A 15367-nucleotide genomic window follows, 5' to 3' on the forward strand; every position below is an offset into this window, starting at 1 on the left:
TTCTTTACAAAAACTTTATTTTATATTACAAAATAATGATTAATGATGTTTGAACCAACTACAGGGAGCATTAGATTTAAACAAACATCAGCACATGTAATTCATATAATACCTAGTGTTCTGTTTTTATCAGCTGAGTCAGCAGTGAGATACAATTTCAACTCTTTGACAGAAAAAGGTCCACATGCTGAATATCACAGGCTCCCAGGAGTTTAATGAGGAATGTTTCAACTATAAAGGCATTTTTTCACCTGATCAACCTTCTGTCTAATGAATCTCTTGGGAAGCTGCGATGTTCAGCATGTGGACTACCTCTCTCTCTACCATACGCTGCTTTGCTGCTGCACCTGTACCCACCTGGGGTTGGACGTGCACAGTGCACACTATCCAGCCTCTCTGCTTTTGATCAGAGTGACCATCATGTTGCAGTTCAGGACTCGTCGTATCCGTCTTCTGTTCCAGCTGTTTGTTCTTGTTCATGACAGTTAAAGTCCAGTTTCAGCCTGCCAGGTGTTCAGATCCAGCTGTGAGCTCTCTGACCACCAGAGAAGAAGAAGAAAGCCTACATGTACAGTTACAGGAAGACGATTCGCTGGAAGTCTGTAGCGGTGTGACTTCAGTCTCTGTACAGTAACATCTGTGTGAGATAATGATCCAGACTGTAGACCAGCAGTTCTGTAGAGGACGGGTTCAGCTTGTAGCACAGTGCAGGACCTTCAGCTGGGACTGTTTCATTTCTGTACACTGCAAAGACAATGTGCCAGCATCCAACTGGATTATGACTGGATTCTAGAGCACATTCACTCCACAGTGTACAAAACACTGTCTGCATGTCTATTAATGAACTGTCACATCCTGAGGAGAGAAACATTTAGTTTAAACAGAAACATCTGGTACATTTGTAAAGACATCAGAGAGTGTAGCTCAGTCAGACAGTCCTCAGTCAGTGAACATTTCAGTGTGGAAGACACTGCTGTCTTACCTGCAGCTGTGAACATCTGTTTCAAATCATCCCTGATGTTTCTTCTCCACTCAGAAGTTGCTGTTTTGTGAAATATTGATAAATGAGTGACATCATTTAATTACATCATTCCTACTTTGTACTGTACATACAGTGAAATGGACGCAGTAATAACAGTAAAGGGAGAATAAAACATACCTGTTGGGGATTTTCTGCATTTGTTATTCTTTCTGTAATAAAACATTACCAACAAACTCCTTAATCAACAACTTCATGATGTGACAGACAATATTAATATCTATCAAAAACATTATCAGGTTTTTATTTTTGAAATGCAAATCTTACTGTTTTTCTTCTTTATGAACCATACAGCTACAGACGCTCCAATTAATAAAAAAAGCCCAACAACAGCAGCAGCAACAATGATCCCAGTTCCTGTCGTGTTTGAACTTTTTTCTCCACATTCAGCATCAGCTGAAGCAGTTCCTGCTCTCACCAGCTGAAGATTTATTGATCCACATCTGGAATGATAGAGGGACATTTTTTACAGGAACATTTGTAGGAAACCATGAATTCACTGCTGTTGGAAGAATTCAGGTGTCTGATGTGAAGCTTCTCTTACTGTGTGTGTGGCCGACAGGATGTAAATGTCCCATCTGAAAATGTCCCCCCACTGCAGTCAGAGCACTCTGTGTCTCTTAACGCTGTTCCTGTACCAATACAAATGAGATATATTGAACCAGTTCAGCGTACATATTATGAAGGGATCAAAGTGTTATATGACATCATTACACTTCATCAGACATGTCTGATTTAATTTCTGTAGATTTAAAAAAACATTTCTTTGTTTAAAGTTTTGATATTTCAGGAAAAATGAATTCTTTGAAGTATGATGAGATGTTGTAGTGCAGCTCTTTTCTCATAATCACAGAGCAAGATGGGATTTTGATTCACTGTAAAGGAGGAATCATATTATATATAATCTTAAATAATAGTACTAATATGTTGATGCCAGTTAACAACTAGATTGTCAGGAAATGACATAACTTGCAGTTCAACACAGCAGTTTAAACTTTTGTCTTCTGGCCAGTGTAACATCCATCTGTCTGGGTAACGGTCGTAATAACATGAAAACGAGGAAAGTGATTTATGAAGAGAAAACTATGTTTTTACCACGAAATAAAACAAATGATCCCAACAGAAAGAACCAGATTCTTCTGCTTTTGTCTGCTCTTGAACCAGTGTTGTCCACGTCAGTTTCAGGAGTCGCTTTCTCCCAGTTAATCTTTCCTTAATATCATAAATAATTTAAGCTCAGAAACTTCATATTTCTGAACCAGAACCTTCAGTATTTGGATCAAGTAACTCTTGAAAAAGAAGGTGTGCCATTAAGTGGCTAAAGCCGTGATTTCAGTGCACCTGATACATATCTAACCAACATTTACAGAAGGTAAATATAAGCATGGGATCGGACTTTCGTGCTTTCGCTGCTGAAAGCCACAAGATGTGGTTTAAGTGATTTCCACCTAGTAGACCTCGTGCTACGAAGCTTTTGTCAAACCATACCATATGGTTAATGTGAAGAGACTGTTGGAGCTGCTGCAGCAGGGCGAGAAGTTCACAACTAAAGAGGCACAGGAGCTTTTTCTTTCTCGCCTTTCAGGCCAAAAACAGCAGGTGTTGTTTAGACACCTGCGACCTCTAAATACACCTGCAGCGTACGTTGGTCAGAACAGCAGCCCCAGTTACTAAACATGCCAGTAAATGTGGATGAAAACGTTCAAATACAGTATCTGGTAAAGCATGGAGCATTTGAGAAAGTGATCCACAGGTTTCACTTTGGGACTTTTTCTCAGTCTGCTTCTAATAGTGCGGAGCTTCTGCTCCCATTCACGTATTCCCGCCAGTTTTATGTTGGAAAAATCTTAAACACAACCCAACCCATTTTCACACCATTTCCCAGGAGCGATCTATACCGAATAGAGCCAATGTAAAAGCCAAGATGGAGCATATCCCAGGTAGTATCTTGGATTTTACAGAGTTTTTGTACACGAATCTATTTAAATTATGTTTTTGTTACTTTACATGCACTGCACACTGTAACTAATCAGCTTCAGTGGTTTTACTCAGTCGGTTGACCATCTGAAAGTTCCCTCATTGACGGCTACAGGCTGACTGGATGACTCAACTGGTCTGAACTTAGCGCTTTCTACAAATTTATTGTGGTGCTTCTGTTCTGCCATCTAGTGGTCAGAAATCACCACTTGCAGCTTTAATGAGCAAGTTGTCGATGAGGTCAGTTTCCCTGAACTTTAAAACTTAAACTATACCTATAACCTTAAAGTCAGCACAAGAAAACCAACCTTTCTGACGGATGTATTGTCCTGGTCGACAGCTTGTGTGTTTCTGTGCGGCCGCACAGCCGCCGTCTGCAGAGTCCACACAGTAGAATCCCTCCAGTGGTTCACAAACTGCACCTGATGTTGTTGTACATGACGTCTTTGTCTTTAAACCAGAACCTGTCAACACATGTGGAGGTTACATATGGAGATACTAAACTTTTATTCTGTTTAATCTACTAGAGAGCAACATGCTAATTTTTATGACATCTTTAGTATATGTGAAATAATAGTTTCTCCAAGTTATGAATATATATATCATCTGCATAACTGACTTGTCTTGTCCTTTGTTTCTGCATGCAGTCTGTCATTTTCATCAGTGCAAAATCAGTAATGTGCAGTAAACTCGTCAAAATGAGTCTCTGCATCTTTGCAATGACATTGTCTTCAACAGTTTCCTCAGTTCTTACACAGCATTAACAGTGGGACCTGCCGTAATAAGCCAACTTACTGCCTTTAACTGTAGGCTTGGTCATAAGTTTCTACTAATAATTAGGAAATATTAACAGAAATCTACCTGCATCACAGTTTGTACAGGGAAAACATTGTCTACGTCCAGTAGGCTGATTCATGAAGGTTTTCTCTACGCAGGGCAGACAGGAAGTACTTCTGAACTCTGTGCAATCTGTTTTAACTCGACTTCCTGTTGAAAAGAAAACCAACAATTTAATTTCATGCAACATAATGTTTCTATTAAATCAAAGTGTATAATCTTGAGGGTAAAGCGCACGTTGTGAGCTCGGCACACACTGCTGTCTACTACAGAGTCATTCTTTTACTGTCGGAATAAAACTCCAGTCAGATGCAGGAAGTTCACCGATACGTTTCACCTGTGAACATAAACAGCACCAACCGTGGGAGTAAGACTGACTCCACTGATCTGCACACAAGTGCTTGATTCTGGTAATCACTGCTGGCACCTGGCAGTATAACAGAAAGACTCTGTATGTAACTGAAAGTGAGATATTCCTTTAACATTCAGATGGATCTTACCAGCAGGACACATTGGACAGCATTCATTCTCTATCAGATACTCTGCTCGCTGACATGTGAGGGTCTGTCCTCTGAAGACATTCATCACAAGTATCTGTGAAGAGTAAGAAAAGGTTTTCTGTCTCAGTGAAGCCTGTTGAAATGAAAACATACTGCAAATCAAATCCATGGATAGAAGCTGTTGAAATGAGCTCTGATAGAAAGCAGGCAGCACTTTGTGTTTGTGTAGATCCGTTTCAGTCACCCAGATAGTTAATGTCCAAAAGATACAAAGTAAAACCACATTACCACATCCACGACAGCTAAAAGTACCGACTGAGATGTTGCTGCTCGTTCTACGAATCATTAGGAGTTCATCATTTCACCTTTGCAGGTGAGTTATATGAATTGCTGCTAAGCAAAAAAAAAGTAATAACATGATTTTACCAGCAAAGCTGCAGCCGTCAGAGGTTTTCCTCTCAACATCATTTTGGACGGCAGGATCACAGTTTTCATGGGCTGAAGACGTCATCTCACTGAGATCTGGGATGAAGTGAGATGTAAAATCCAAACAGGGACGCCATCTGGAAACTGAAAGAAAACATATCCATGTAGAGATTACACTACCCGCTAAGCAAACAGTTTATTTCCAGCTTTCTGCAGCGAGCGGCCGTCTTCAACATCATGTGAATGAGAAACCTGGCTGACACAGCTACATTTGTGCTGGAGAAACCTGATGTTTAGGTTTCAACTGTCCACACATGACCGGGTGCAGAACCGCTTTAAAGCAGCCTGAGCTGCTGTTTTTCTACAGCGAGCGACACTGAGCTTTGCTCCAGTGCTACCTTGGGTGTTGCACACTAGATGTCTTTTACTGCTGCTGAGATTTGCATCCCCTGTTTTTCAGTTTTTATGAAATTCTCACTGTGAAGTCTGGAATCAAATTTAAAACTATTTGACTCCAGGTCTCCAGAGACAAAGTTAAGGACTAACCCCCACCTGCCCTTTTAGGGACGCCTCCAACAAGCTTAGATCAGAGATTAAGGAACTGGATGGATGCCATGAAGCTGCAGTGCTGCATCTTTTAACACCGCCAGTCAATCGACAACAAACACATTTGCCTGGCAGACAGAGAAGAGGCATTCGGGCTCCCTGCCACACCTGGACTCCCATCAGTCCTCTTCTTTCCTCTACTGGACTTGGACCTACTGCATCCTCTGGTAGCCCCCATCACCGCCAAGGAGCGGGCTCAACATCTGCACATCCAAACTACATGCCATCTTGGACAGTGTCTCCCACCCGCTCCATGACGCGCTGGTCAAACAAAGGAGCACCTTCAGTGAAAGACTCATCCCCCCACAATGCACCACAGAGCCCCACAGGAAGTCATTCCTGCCTGTGGCCATCAAACTCTTTAACTCCTCCCTCTAAGTGTCGGTCTGTATGACCCGAAGTCACTAAACTGGACATTGATCATTAACATCTCTGCCATACTTGAAATAATATTCTGTGTTAATATTCCTGTGCAATATTTAGTTTCTCCTATTTATTATTCACACCTCCATTACTGCTGTTGCACCACTACTTATTACTTATATTATATTGTATTATTATACCATATTATCATCATCAACCAGTAAACCCACTTGGTACTTCACACTATTTTATTTTATACTTATACCCACCTGGCACTTGGCCCCTATTTGGATCTGGGTCCTTTAATATTGATTATGTGCTGACAGAGCAAGAACCGGGCCTGACTGTAAACGTTCAGAAACTACAGACTGAAGATCAAAGAAGGTTGAATCCTGTTTAAACAGAAATCTTTCCAGTGTCTGGTCTCTTTAGCTGCACTCGGCTCTTGTTTCACCAGAACATCTGGACCACAGCTGGGCTGTGCCATTAGGATGCAGCGCTTCCTATCCAAAGCACTCCCGATGATACTAAGCTCACACACACACACACACACACACACACACACACACACAATATATTTGTATGATGATGACCTAATGAACCTGAGCCCAGCTCCATTTGCTGAGTAAAGACTGAGACGCAGCTGAAAGCTCTGACCAAACAGAGTTTAGACTCAGAGATTCATTAGTTACATACATTTACCTTTTCTGTTAAGAGACTTGTTGTGGTCTTATGAATAACAGCAGTACTTTTTAACCACCACCCTTTCTCTTCCGTTGCTGCATGTCAGGCCGTCTCCCCCCCCCCGTTTCCTGTCTCTCTACACTGACTGTTCACTGAAGGCAAACTGCAGAACAGATAAACATTATTACACTGCCAGTAGGCCACCAGCTCAGACAGAGCTCACATATCATGTTAGACCTGACAAAGCCCAGTGCTGTTGCTGAGGTACTAATATCAGACTGTCATACTGACTAACTGTCTTACTGAAACCTGGCTGGGTCATGAAGAATATGTTGCCTAAATGAATCCACACCCAGTCATGTTAATACTTCACATTCCTCGAGGAGGTGGAGTTGCAGCCATCTTTGAGCCGATTAATCAAAACTAAACCGAAACTAAATAATAACTCAAAGCTTTGTTCTTAGTCTCTCTCCCCCGACCTGGAAAACACGACAGCCAGTTCTGTTTGTTACAGAGCACCGCGCTCCTGGTCCAGTTTTTATCAAGTTCAGTCCTTAAAACAGAAAGTAAAGCACATACATAAAAACACTCAGTTGTTCTGGTGTACGGCCCTGAAACTGAACATGTAATAGTCTTTCCACAGAATCCTTCTTCATCGGATCAATATTTAATAACTCTTGAGCTGCTAAGATCAAAGAAGGTTGAATCCTGTTTAAACAGAAATCTTTCCAGAGTCCGGCCGTTTCTCTTTAGCTGCACTCGGCTCTTGTTTCACCGGAACATCTGGACCCACAGCAGCCGGGCTGCAGGACTTTCAGCGGTAATATAACAGCAGCTGGCTCTGCAGAGTTTTACTGCGTTACTTCTTTAATGAAATATATCGAGAGAAAAGACGAACGACTCACCTGGTTTCAGCGCCACATTAAGGCTGCTGCAGCTCCACTGTCCGTCCCGATCCTTCAAAGTAAAATAAAATATAATAATATTATTTGTAATAATAATAAAATAAAAACACAGCTGTCAGCCATACACTGTATAATGGTGACATTTTGACAAAACAAACATTTGTGATTAGTGCCCATGTTGTGTTTCGTTTCTGTTTCCAGCAATACAATAAAATAAATGGCTACCAAAACTTCAGCTGCAGTTGCATTAAAGGATTTGGATGCAAATGTATCCATCAGTAGTGCATCACAAAGATGTAATGCAGGAGAGCAGCTGCAGTGGCCGACTGAAGGCTTGAAGATGTCTCTTGCGTCCCTGGTATGCTTTCTGATGGTCCCCTAAAGTAGACAGCTATACACCTTTACATGGAGAACTCCAGACCAACGACTCCCCCCCTCCCCCACCTGTAACTTCTGCTGTGGGCCTGACTGCTGACCAGGTGAGAGGACAGCTGATGAGGCTCCACTCGAACAAGGCTGCAGGCCCCGATGGCGTTAGCCCCGGGGTGCTAAAAGCCTGTGCCCCCCAGCTTTGTGGAGTCCTTCAACACGTCTTTAACCTGAGCCTGAGTCTTCAAAGGGTCCCCATTCTGTGGAAGACATCTTGCCTCGTTCCTGTGCCGAAGACGCCACGTCCCAGTGGCTCCAAGGACTACAGACCGGTGGCACTGACCTCCCACATAATGAAGACCCTGGAGAGACTAGTGCTGGAACAGCTGCGGCCCATCGTCAGACCCCTCCTGGACCCCTTCAGTTCGCCTACCAGCCCGACTGGGAGTTGAGGACGCCATCATCTACCTGCTTAACCGCATCCACACCCACCTGGACAGGCCGGCAAGCACGGTGAGGATCATGTTTTTTGACTTCTCCAGTGCTTTTAACACCATCCGGCCTGCCCTGCTGGGAGAGAAGCTGGCAGCGATGCAGGTGGACGCCCCCCTTGTGTCCTGGATTGTGGACTACCTGACTGGCAGACCACAGCATGTGCGGCTGCAGCACTGTGTGTCGGACAGCGTGGTCAGCAACACTGGGGCCCCTCAGGGGACTGTCCTCTCTCCCTTCCTCTTCACCATCTACACCACGGACTTCAGCCACCACACAGAGTCCTGCCACTTTCAGAAGTTTTCTGTTGACTCTGCTGTGGTGGGATGTATCAGCGGTGGTGATGAGACGGAGTACAGGGCTGTGGTGGGTAACTTTGTTTCATGGTGCGAGCAGAACCATCTGCAGCTCAATGCGACAAAGTCAAAGGAGCTGATTGTGGATTTACGGAGGGCCAAGGCACCAGTGACCCCGGTTTCCATCCAGGGGGTCAGTGTGGACATTGTGGAGGACTACAAGTACCTGGGAGTACACTTGGATAATAAACTGGACTGGACCAAGAACACTCAGGCTGTTTACAGGAAGGGCCAGAGCCGCCTCTATTTCCTGAGGAGGCTGAGGTCCTTCAACATCTGCCGGACAATGCTGAAGATGTTCTATGAGTCTGTGGTGGCCAGTGCTATCCTGTATGCTGTTGCATGCTGGGGCAGCAGGTTAAAGGTAGCGGACGCAAACAGACTGAACAAACTGATCCGTAAGGCCAGTAACATTGTGGGGGTGGAGCTGGACTCTCTGGCGGTGGTGTCAGAGAGGAGGATGCTGGCCAAACTACACGCCATCTTGGACAGCGTCTCCCACCCGCTCCATGACGTGCTGGTCAAGCAAAGGAGCACCTGCAGCGGAAGACTCATCCCACCAAAGAGCACCACAGAGCGCCACAGGAAGTCATTCCTGCCTGTGGCCATCAGACTATTTAACTCCTCCCTCTAAGGATTAGTCTGTTTGACCCTAGGTCACTAAACTGGACATTGAGCATTACATCTCCGCCATAATTAATAATAATTGTGCAATATTCTGTTTACTACTCAAGTGCAATATTAGTTTTCCCTTGTTAGTTTTTCTTATTACTGTTACGGATATACCTCAATTACTCTCGACAGTACATGCACCTCCGCTTTTACTATTATTTATTACATAATTAGTGACATTGTATTTATACTGTACTTCACCATCTACCAGTAAACCCACTTGGTACTCAACACTTAGTTTATCTTATACTTATACCAACATGTTACTTAATTTATTTCTGACCTGTGTATAGTGTATAATATCGTTTTCTCCTGCACTGACGTAAAGAAGAGCTACTGGAACAAAGAGTTTCCCTACGGGGATCAATAAAGTATTTCTGATTCTGATTCTGATTCTGATTCTTTGTGTATGACAGGGCTCATAAAGGTGCAGAGGACGACGATCCTGTCTCTGCATCAGGGCTTTATTCTCTCCATCAAAGGCAACTGGTTAGTTTTCACAAACAGACTTGGATCTGCTTCACTGTTCACTGAAGGCAAACTGCAGAACAGATAAACATTATTACACTGCCAGTAGGCCACCAGCTCAGACAGAGCTCACATATCATGTTAGACCTGACAAAGCCCAGTGCTGTTGCTGAGGTATGAGGACTGCTGGGGAACAAATTAACAAAGCATTAAGGCTCTGTTGGTATTTTGTTTTTGAACGCAGCACTAGAGTCAGCATCCCGACTAAGAGACTGGTCAAAGTTAACTTCAGCACATTTTTACTTCATGTTACACACATTTCCTTTTCATACTGCAGTGGCCTATGACATTTGCAGAGCACTGTACAGCTTTTGCTTGGCCTTACATTTCAGTGTCTCAAAAACTGGACTGATGCTCAGTGTAACAACAGGCACAGTAGTCAAGTTTAATCAGGACTCACCTCTTTTGAAATGGAAGCTTCTTCCATTAGTGCAACGAATTGTGGTGCAAAGTGAAATGAAAGAGAAGTGTGCAGTAAATGACACCTCTGACCAAAGTCCACCTTCCTTCCTCCTCACTACTGATGACTTCACATAGTCACAGCAATCTAAACAGTTCAAAGGTCGGTGTGTATTATTATTACAGACCACATTCACTAGTTGTCGGACCAATACCTGCAGATATTTGTACATGCCTCGTACGATTCTTTGCCTTTTGTCACGTCAAACATTTGGAAAGTTACACATTTGTCTGCTGTGTTATTAAAATCAAAGAGGTGACGTAGTGTCTAAACAAAGTGCTCACTGGTTTTATTGTCAGTCCATTATGTGTAGCCTCCACAGTCTAAAATGCTGCATGTTGTACTACTTTCAGTATTTTTCTGTCACCAGTTGCTGAGGTTTCATTAATGGGTGTGACAATTAGACACCAAGTTACAGTTCTTATTAAAACAAAAGCATTCTCAGCTTTTATTCTGAAGGAAGTTGAGCCCTTCCTCTGGGTTTCATTGTTTTTAGAGATACTGGTATTCCCCTAACTTTACTCTTGCTTTACTTTCACTTCTGAGACTTTGTGCTCACAGTGAACTGATTGTTTCCCCACAGACTGTAGTTCTTGGTTCCTTCATCAGTGACCTGCACATTAATGATCTTGTTGACTTGTATTTCCTTAAATACGCAGACACTCTGGTGTCATCAGAGATATGCTGACATGAATCAGAATCAGAATCAGAATCAGAAATACTTTATTGATCCCCGTAGGGAAACTCTTTGTTCCAGTAGCTCTTCTTTACGTCAGTGCACACAGGAGAAAACGATAATTTAAACTATAAACAGGTCAGAAATAAATTAAGTAACATGTTGGTATAAGTATAAGATAAACTAAGTGTCGAGTACCAAGTGGGTTTACTGGTAGATGGTGAAGTACAGTATAAATACAATGTCACTAATTATGTAAAAAATAATAGTAAAAGCGGAGGTGCATGTACTGTCGAGAGTAATTGAGGTATATCCGTAACAGTAATAAGAAAAACTAACAAGGGAAAACTAATATTGCACTTGAGTAGTAAACAGAATATTGCACAATTATTATTAAGATGTAATGCTCAATGTCCAGTTTAGTGACCTAGGGTCAAACAGACTAATCCTTAGAGGGAGGAGTTAAATAGTCTGATGGCCACAGGCAGGAATGACTTCCTGTGGCGCTCTGTGGTGCTCTTTGGTGGGATGAGTCTTCCACTGAAGGTGCTCCTTTGTTTAGCCAGCACGTCATGGAGCGGGTGGGAGACACTGTCCAAGATGGCGTGTAGTTTGGCCAGCATCCTCCTCTCTCTGACACCACCGCCAGAGAGTCCAGCTCCACCCCACAATGTTACTGGCCTTACGGATCAGTTTGTTCAGTCTGTTTGCGTCCGCTACCTTTAACCTGCTGCCCCAGCATGCAACAGCATACAGGATAGCACTGGCCACCACAGACTCATAGAACATCTTCAGCATTGTCCGGCAGATGTTGAAGGACCTCAGCCTCCTCAGGAAATAGAGGCGGCTCTGGCCCTTCCTGTAAACAGCCTGAGTGTTCCTGGTCCAGTCCAGTTTATTATCCAAGTGTACTCCCAGGTACTTGTAGTCCTCCACAATGTCCACACTGACCCCTGGATGGAAACCGGGGTCACTGGTGCCTGGGCCTCCGTGAGATCCACAATCAGCTCCTTTGACTTTGTCGCATTGAGCTGCAGATGGTTCTGCTCACACCATGAAACAAAGTTACCCACCACAGCCCTGTACTCCGTCTCATCACCACCGCTGACACATCCCACCACAGCAGAGTCAACAGAAAACTTCTGAAGGTGGCAGGACTCTGTGTGGTAGCTGAAGTCTGTGGTGTAGATGGTGAAGAGGAAGGGAGAGAGGACAGTCCCCTGAGGGGCCCCAGTGTTGCTGACCACGCTGTCTGACACACAGTGCTGCAGCCGCACATGCTGTGGTCTGCCAGTCAGGTAGTCCACAATCCAGGACACAAGGGGGCGCCCACCTGCATCGCTGCCAGCTTCTCTCCCAGCAGGGCAGGCCGGATGGTGTTAAAAGCACTGGAGAAGTCAAAAACATGATCCTCACCGTGCTTGCCGGCTTGTCCAGGTGGGTGTGGATGCGGTTAAGCAGGTAGATGATGGCGTCCTCAACTCCCAGTCGGGCTGGTAGGCGAACTGAAGGGGATCCAGGAGGGGTCTGACCATGGGCCGCAGCTGTTCCAGCACTAGTCTCTCCAGGGTCTTCATTATGTGGGAGGTCAGTGCCACCGGTCTGTAGTCCTTGGAGCCACTGGGACGTGGCGTCTTCGGCACAGGAACGAGGCAAGATGTCTTCCACAGAACAGGGACCCTTTGAAGACTCAGGCTCAGGTTAAAGACGTGTTGAAGGACTCCACAAAGCTGGGGGCACAGGCTTTTAGCACCCGGGCTAACGCCATCGGGGCCTGCAGCCTTGTTCGAGTGGAGCCTCATCAGCTGTCCTCTCACCTGGTCAGCAGTCAGGCACACAGCAGAAGTTACAGGTGGGGAGGGGGAGTCGTCGGTCTGGAGAGGGCCGTTAGCCTGATGGGGAGGGGGGAGCAGTGGACTCAGAGGAGATTGAGGGCCGACAGCAGCTGAGTTAGAGGGGGGATGAGCAGGAGCCGGTGTGTCGAATCTGTTAAAGAACAGATTCAGTTCGTTGGCCCTGTCCAAGCTGCCTTCAACTCCTCTGCTGCCAGTCGGTCTGAAGCCAGTGATGGTCTTCATGCCGCTCCAGACCTCCCTCATGTTGTTCTGCTGGAGTTTCCGCTCCAGCTTCCTCCTGTACTTCTCTTTGGCCTCCCTGATTTTCACCTTCAGGTCGGCCTGGATTGCCCTCACCTCCTCCCTATTACCATCAGTAAAGGCCCTCCTCTTGGCATTTAGAATGTCCTTGATGTCTTTTGTTACCCACGGTTTGTTATTTGGGTAACAATGGACCGTCTTGGTTGGGACATTGCAGTCCACACAGAAGTTAATGTAGCCAGTGATGCACTCAGTGAGCCCGTCAATGTCCTCTCCATGAGGCTCACAGAGTGCATCCCAGTTTGTCACTTCGAAACATTCCTGCAGTGTCTCATAGGCCTCCCCTGACCATCTCCTCACTGTCCTTGTGGTCACAGGCTGCCTTTTAACCAGAGGCACATAGCAAGGTTTGAGGTGAACCAGGTTGTGGTCTGACCTACCCAGAGGGGGGAGGGGGGAAGAGCTGTATGCGTCCTTAACGTTGGCATACAGCAGGTCCAGTGTCCTCTCCTCTCTAGTAGGACAGCTCACATACTGGGTGAAATTAGTCAGTGTTGTTGAAACACTGACACGGTTGAAGTCACCCGAGATTAAAATGAGTGCACTCGGGTGTTGAGTCTGTAGTTGTGCTATGGCGGTGTGAATGGTGTTGCACGCCGATGCTGGGTTAGCAGAGGGGGGGATGTAAACAGCCACAACAATGGCATGTGAAAATTCACGTGGCAGATAATATGGCCGGAGTCCCGCAGCTAACAGTTCAGTGTCCGGGCTACAGATACTCTGCTTGATGGTAATGTGACCAGGGTTACACCATCTGTTGTTGACCAGAACAGCAAGCCCGCCGCCTCCGCTTACCGCTCCCGGTGTGATCCCTGTCGGTCCGAACAGTCTGAAAGCCGTCGATGGAAACGTTATGATCCAGGATATCCTGGTGTAGCCATGTCTCTGAGAAGCACATCAAACTACACTCACGGAACTCCGTCTGACTCCGGGCTAACGCTGTTAGCTCGTCCATTTTATTCGCCAGCGATCTCACGTTGCCCATTACGAGAGAAGGCAGACACGGCTTAAATCTCTTATTCTTAAGTCTCTTTTGTCTGCACCCCTCTCTCTTCCCTCGCCGCTTCGTTCCACCTCTGCATCCTCGGTGTGTCCTCCTCCAGATCTCAGCGGGGACATCGGTTGTCCTGGGCGCCATGCTGCCCGGCTTCAGCGCGATCAGCTGTTCCCTGGTGTAAACAATGCGGCCAAACAGCTGATCTGCAGCGGTGCCCCGACCGAGTAGCAGAAGAAGAAATTCCACGGCGAAAAAAAGTACAAAAACACTTTCTACCCTCATTTTCGCAAAGAGCGTAGTTTAAATTACACTTACACACAAGTTACAAAAGTTTGGAAGAAAAAAGTAAAGTTAAAGTTGGAAAAAGTAAGACGACGAGACGGAGCTACAGCAACAGGCAGCATGCGGGCTGGCGCAGTGACTAAGTGTACTTGTATAACTTGTGTTATGTTCTGCATTTGCACATGTTGCGTACAGAGCTCGGGGACCTTTTTCTGTCCTCTAAGACGCCAATAAGAACTCTAAGATCTGTTTTCATTTCAAATGAGGGTACACATGCAGATGTTGCCTGTCCTCCAGCACACACAGACTAAACAAACTTTAATACATAAAACTATAAATCGAATTCAAACTGTCACACTGTTATATCATAATGTCACTAACATTTCTGCACCCCTTCTTTAGCCCTGTCCAAGTTAGTCTTCTGTTCTTAACTGAACATTTAAATGTGACCCTGTAATATAAAGGCAATATTTATTTATGAAACAGGACAGGTGGTACGTTTGTTTTGTAGATCTCATCAATATTAACATCTTTTTTTATGTTGTGGCTATTTGATACACCTGCACCTGATTATACATGGGGAAATATTTACACAGCAACTAATATTTTCGGCACTACTGTGTGTAAGTGGGATTTTCTTCCAGCCCAGTTCCTGAAGAATGAGTTCATACTGGATGATTCTGGACAGATATCATCTCCGCCATAATTAATAATAATTGTGCAATATTCTGTGTACTACTCCCGTGCAATATTAGTTTTCCCATGTTAGTTTTTCTTATTTATTGTATTGATATCATATACCTCTATTACTCTTGACAGTACATGAAGCTCCGCTTATTATTACTATTACTTATTACATATGTGGTGACACTGTATTTTATACTGTACTTTCATCATCAACCAGTAAACCCACTTGGTACTCGGACTTAGTTTATCTTATACTTATACCGACATGATACTTAATTTATTGTCTGACCTGTTTTATAGTGTTTATAGTGTATCATATTGTTTTCTAGCACTTTCTCCTGTGTGCACTGACGTA

General features: G+C 44.6%; 1 protein-coding gene and 1 long non-coding RNA gene across 8 annotated transcripts in view; one reads left to right on the top strand and one right to left on the bottom strand.

Annotated features, from left to right (window-relative positions):
• LOC122882481 (tumor necrosis factor receptor superfamily member 14-like) overlaps positions 1–15367 on the bottom strand; it is a 27427-nt gene continuing 12060 nt past the window's right edge. The window contains exons 3-12 of one of the 7 annotated variants that reach the window (XM_044209910.1): positions 7338–7389; positions 4780–4923; positions 4354–4447; positions 3878–4003; positions 3325–3480; positions 1584–1671; positions 1307–1482; positions 1160–1191; positions 983–1042; positions 1–855 (exon numbers count right to left, since the gene is read on the bottom strand). In XM_044209910.1, coding sequence (XP_044065845.1) covers positions 1004–1042; positions 1160–1191; positions 1307–1482; positions 1584–1671; positions 3325–3480; positions 3878–4003; positions 4354–4447; positions 4780–4848 — 780 coding nt within the window. In that variant the 5' untranslated portion in view covers positions 4849–4923; positions 7338–7389 and the 3' untranslated portion in view covers positions 1–855; positions 983–1003. The other 6 variants (XM_044209908.1, XM_044209907.1, XM_044209906.1 and 3 more) reach the window with 6 other exon arrangements.
• Positions 106–15367, top strand: part of LOC122882484 — a 22112-nt gene continuing 6850 nt past the window's right edge. The window contains exon 1 of the long non-coding RNA XR_006379381.1: positions 106–178. This is a non-coding gene — a long non-coding RNA (uncharacterized LOC122882484). The remainder of the gene's footprint in view (positions 179–15367) is intronic.

This window comes from Siniperca chuatsi, linkage group LG10, assembly GCF_020085105.1.
Source record: "Siniperca chuatsi isolate FFG_IHB_CAS linkage group LG10, ASM2008510v1, whole genome shotgun sequence".
Classification (NCBI taxonomy): domain Eukaryota; kingdom Metazoa; phylum Chordata; class Actinopteri; order Centrarchiformes; family Sinipercidae; genus Siniperca; species Siniperca chuatsi.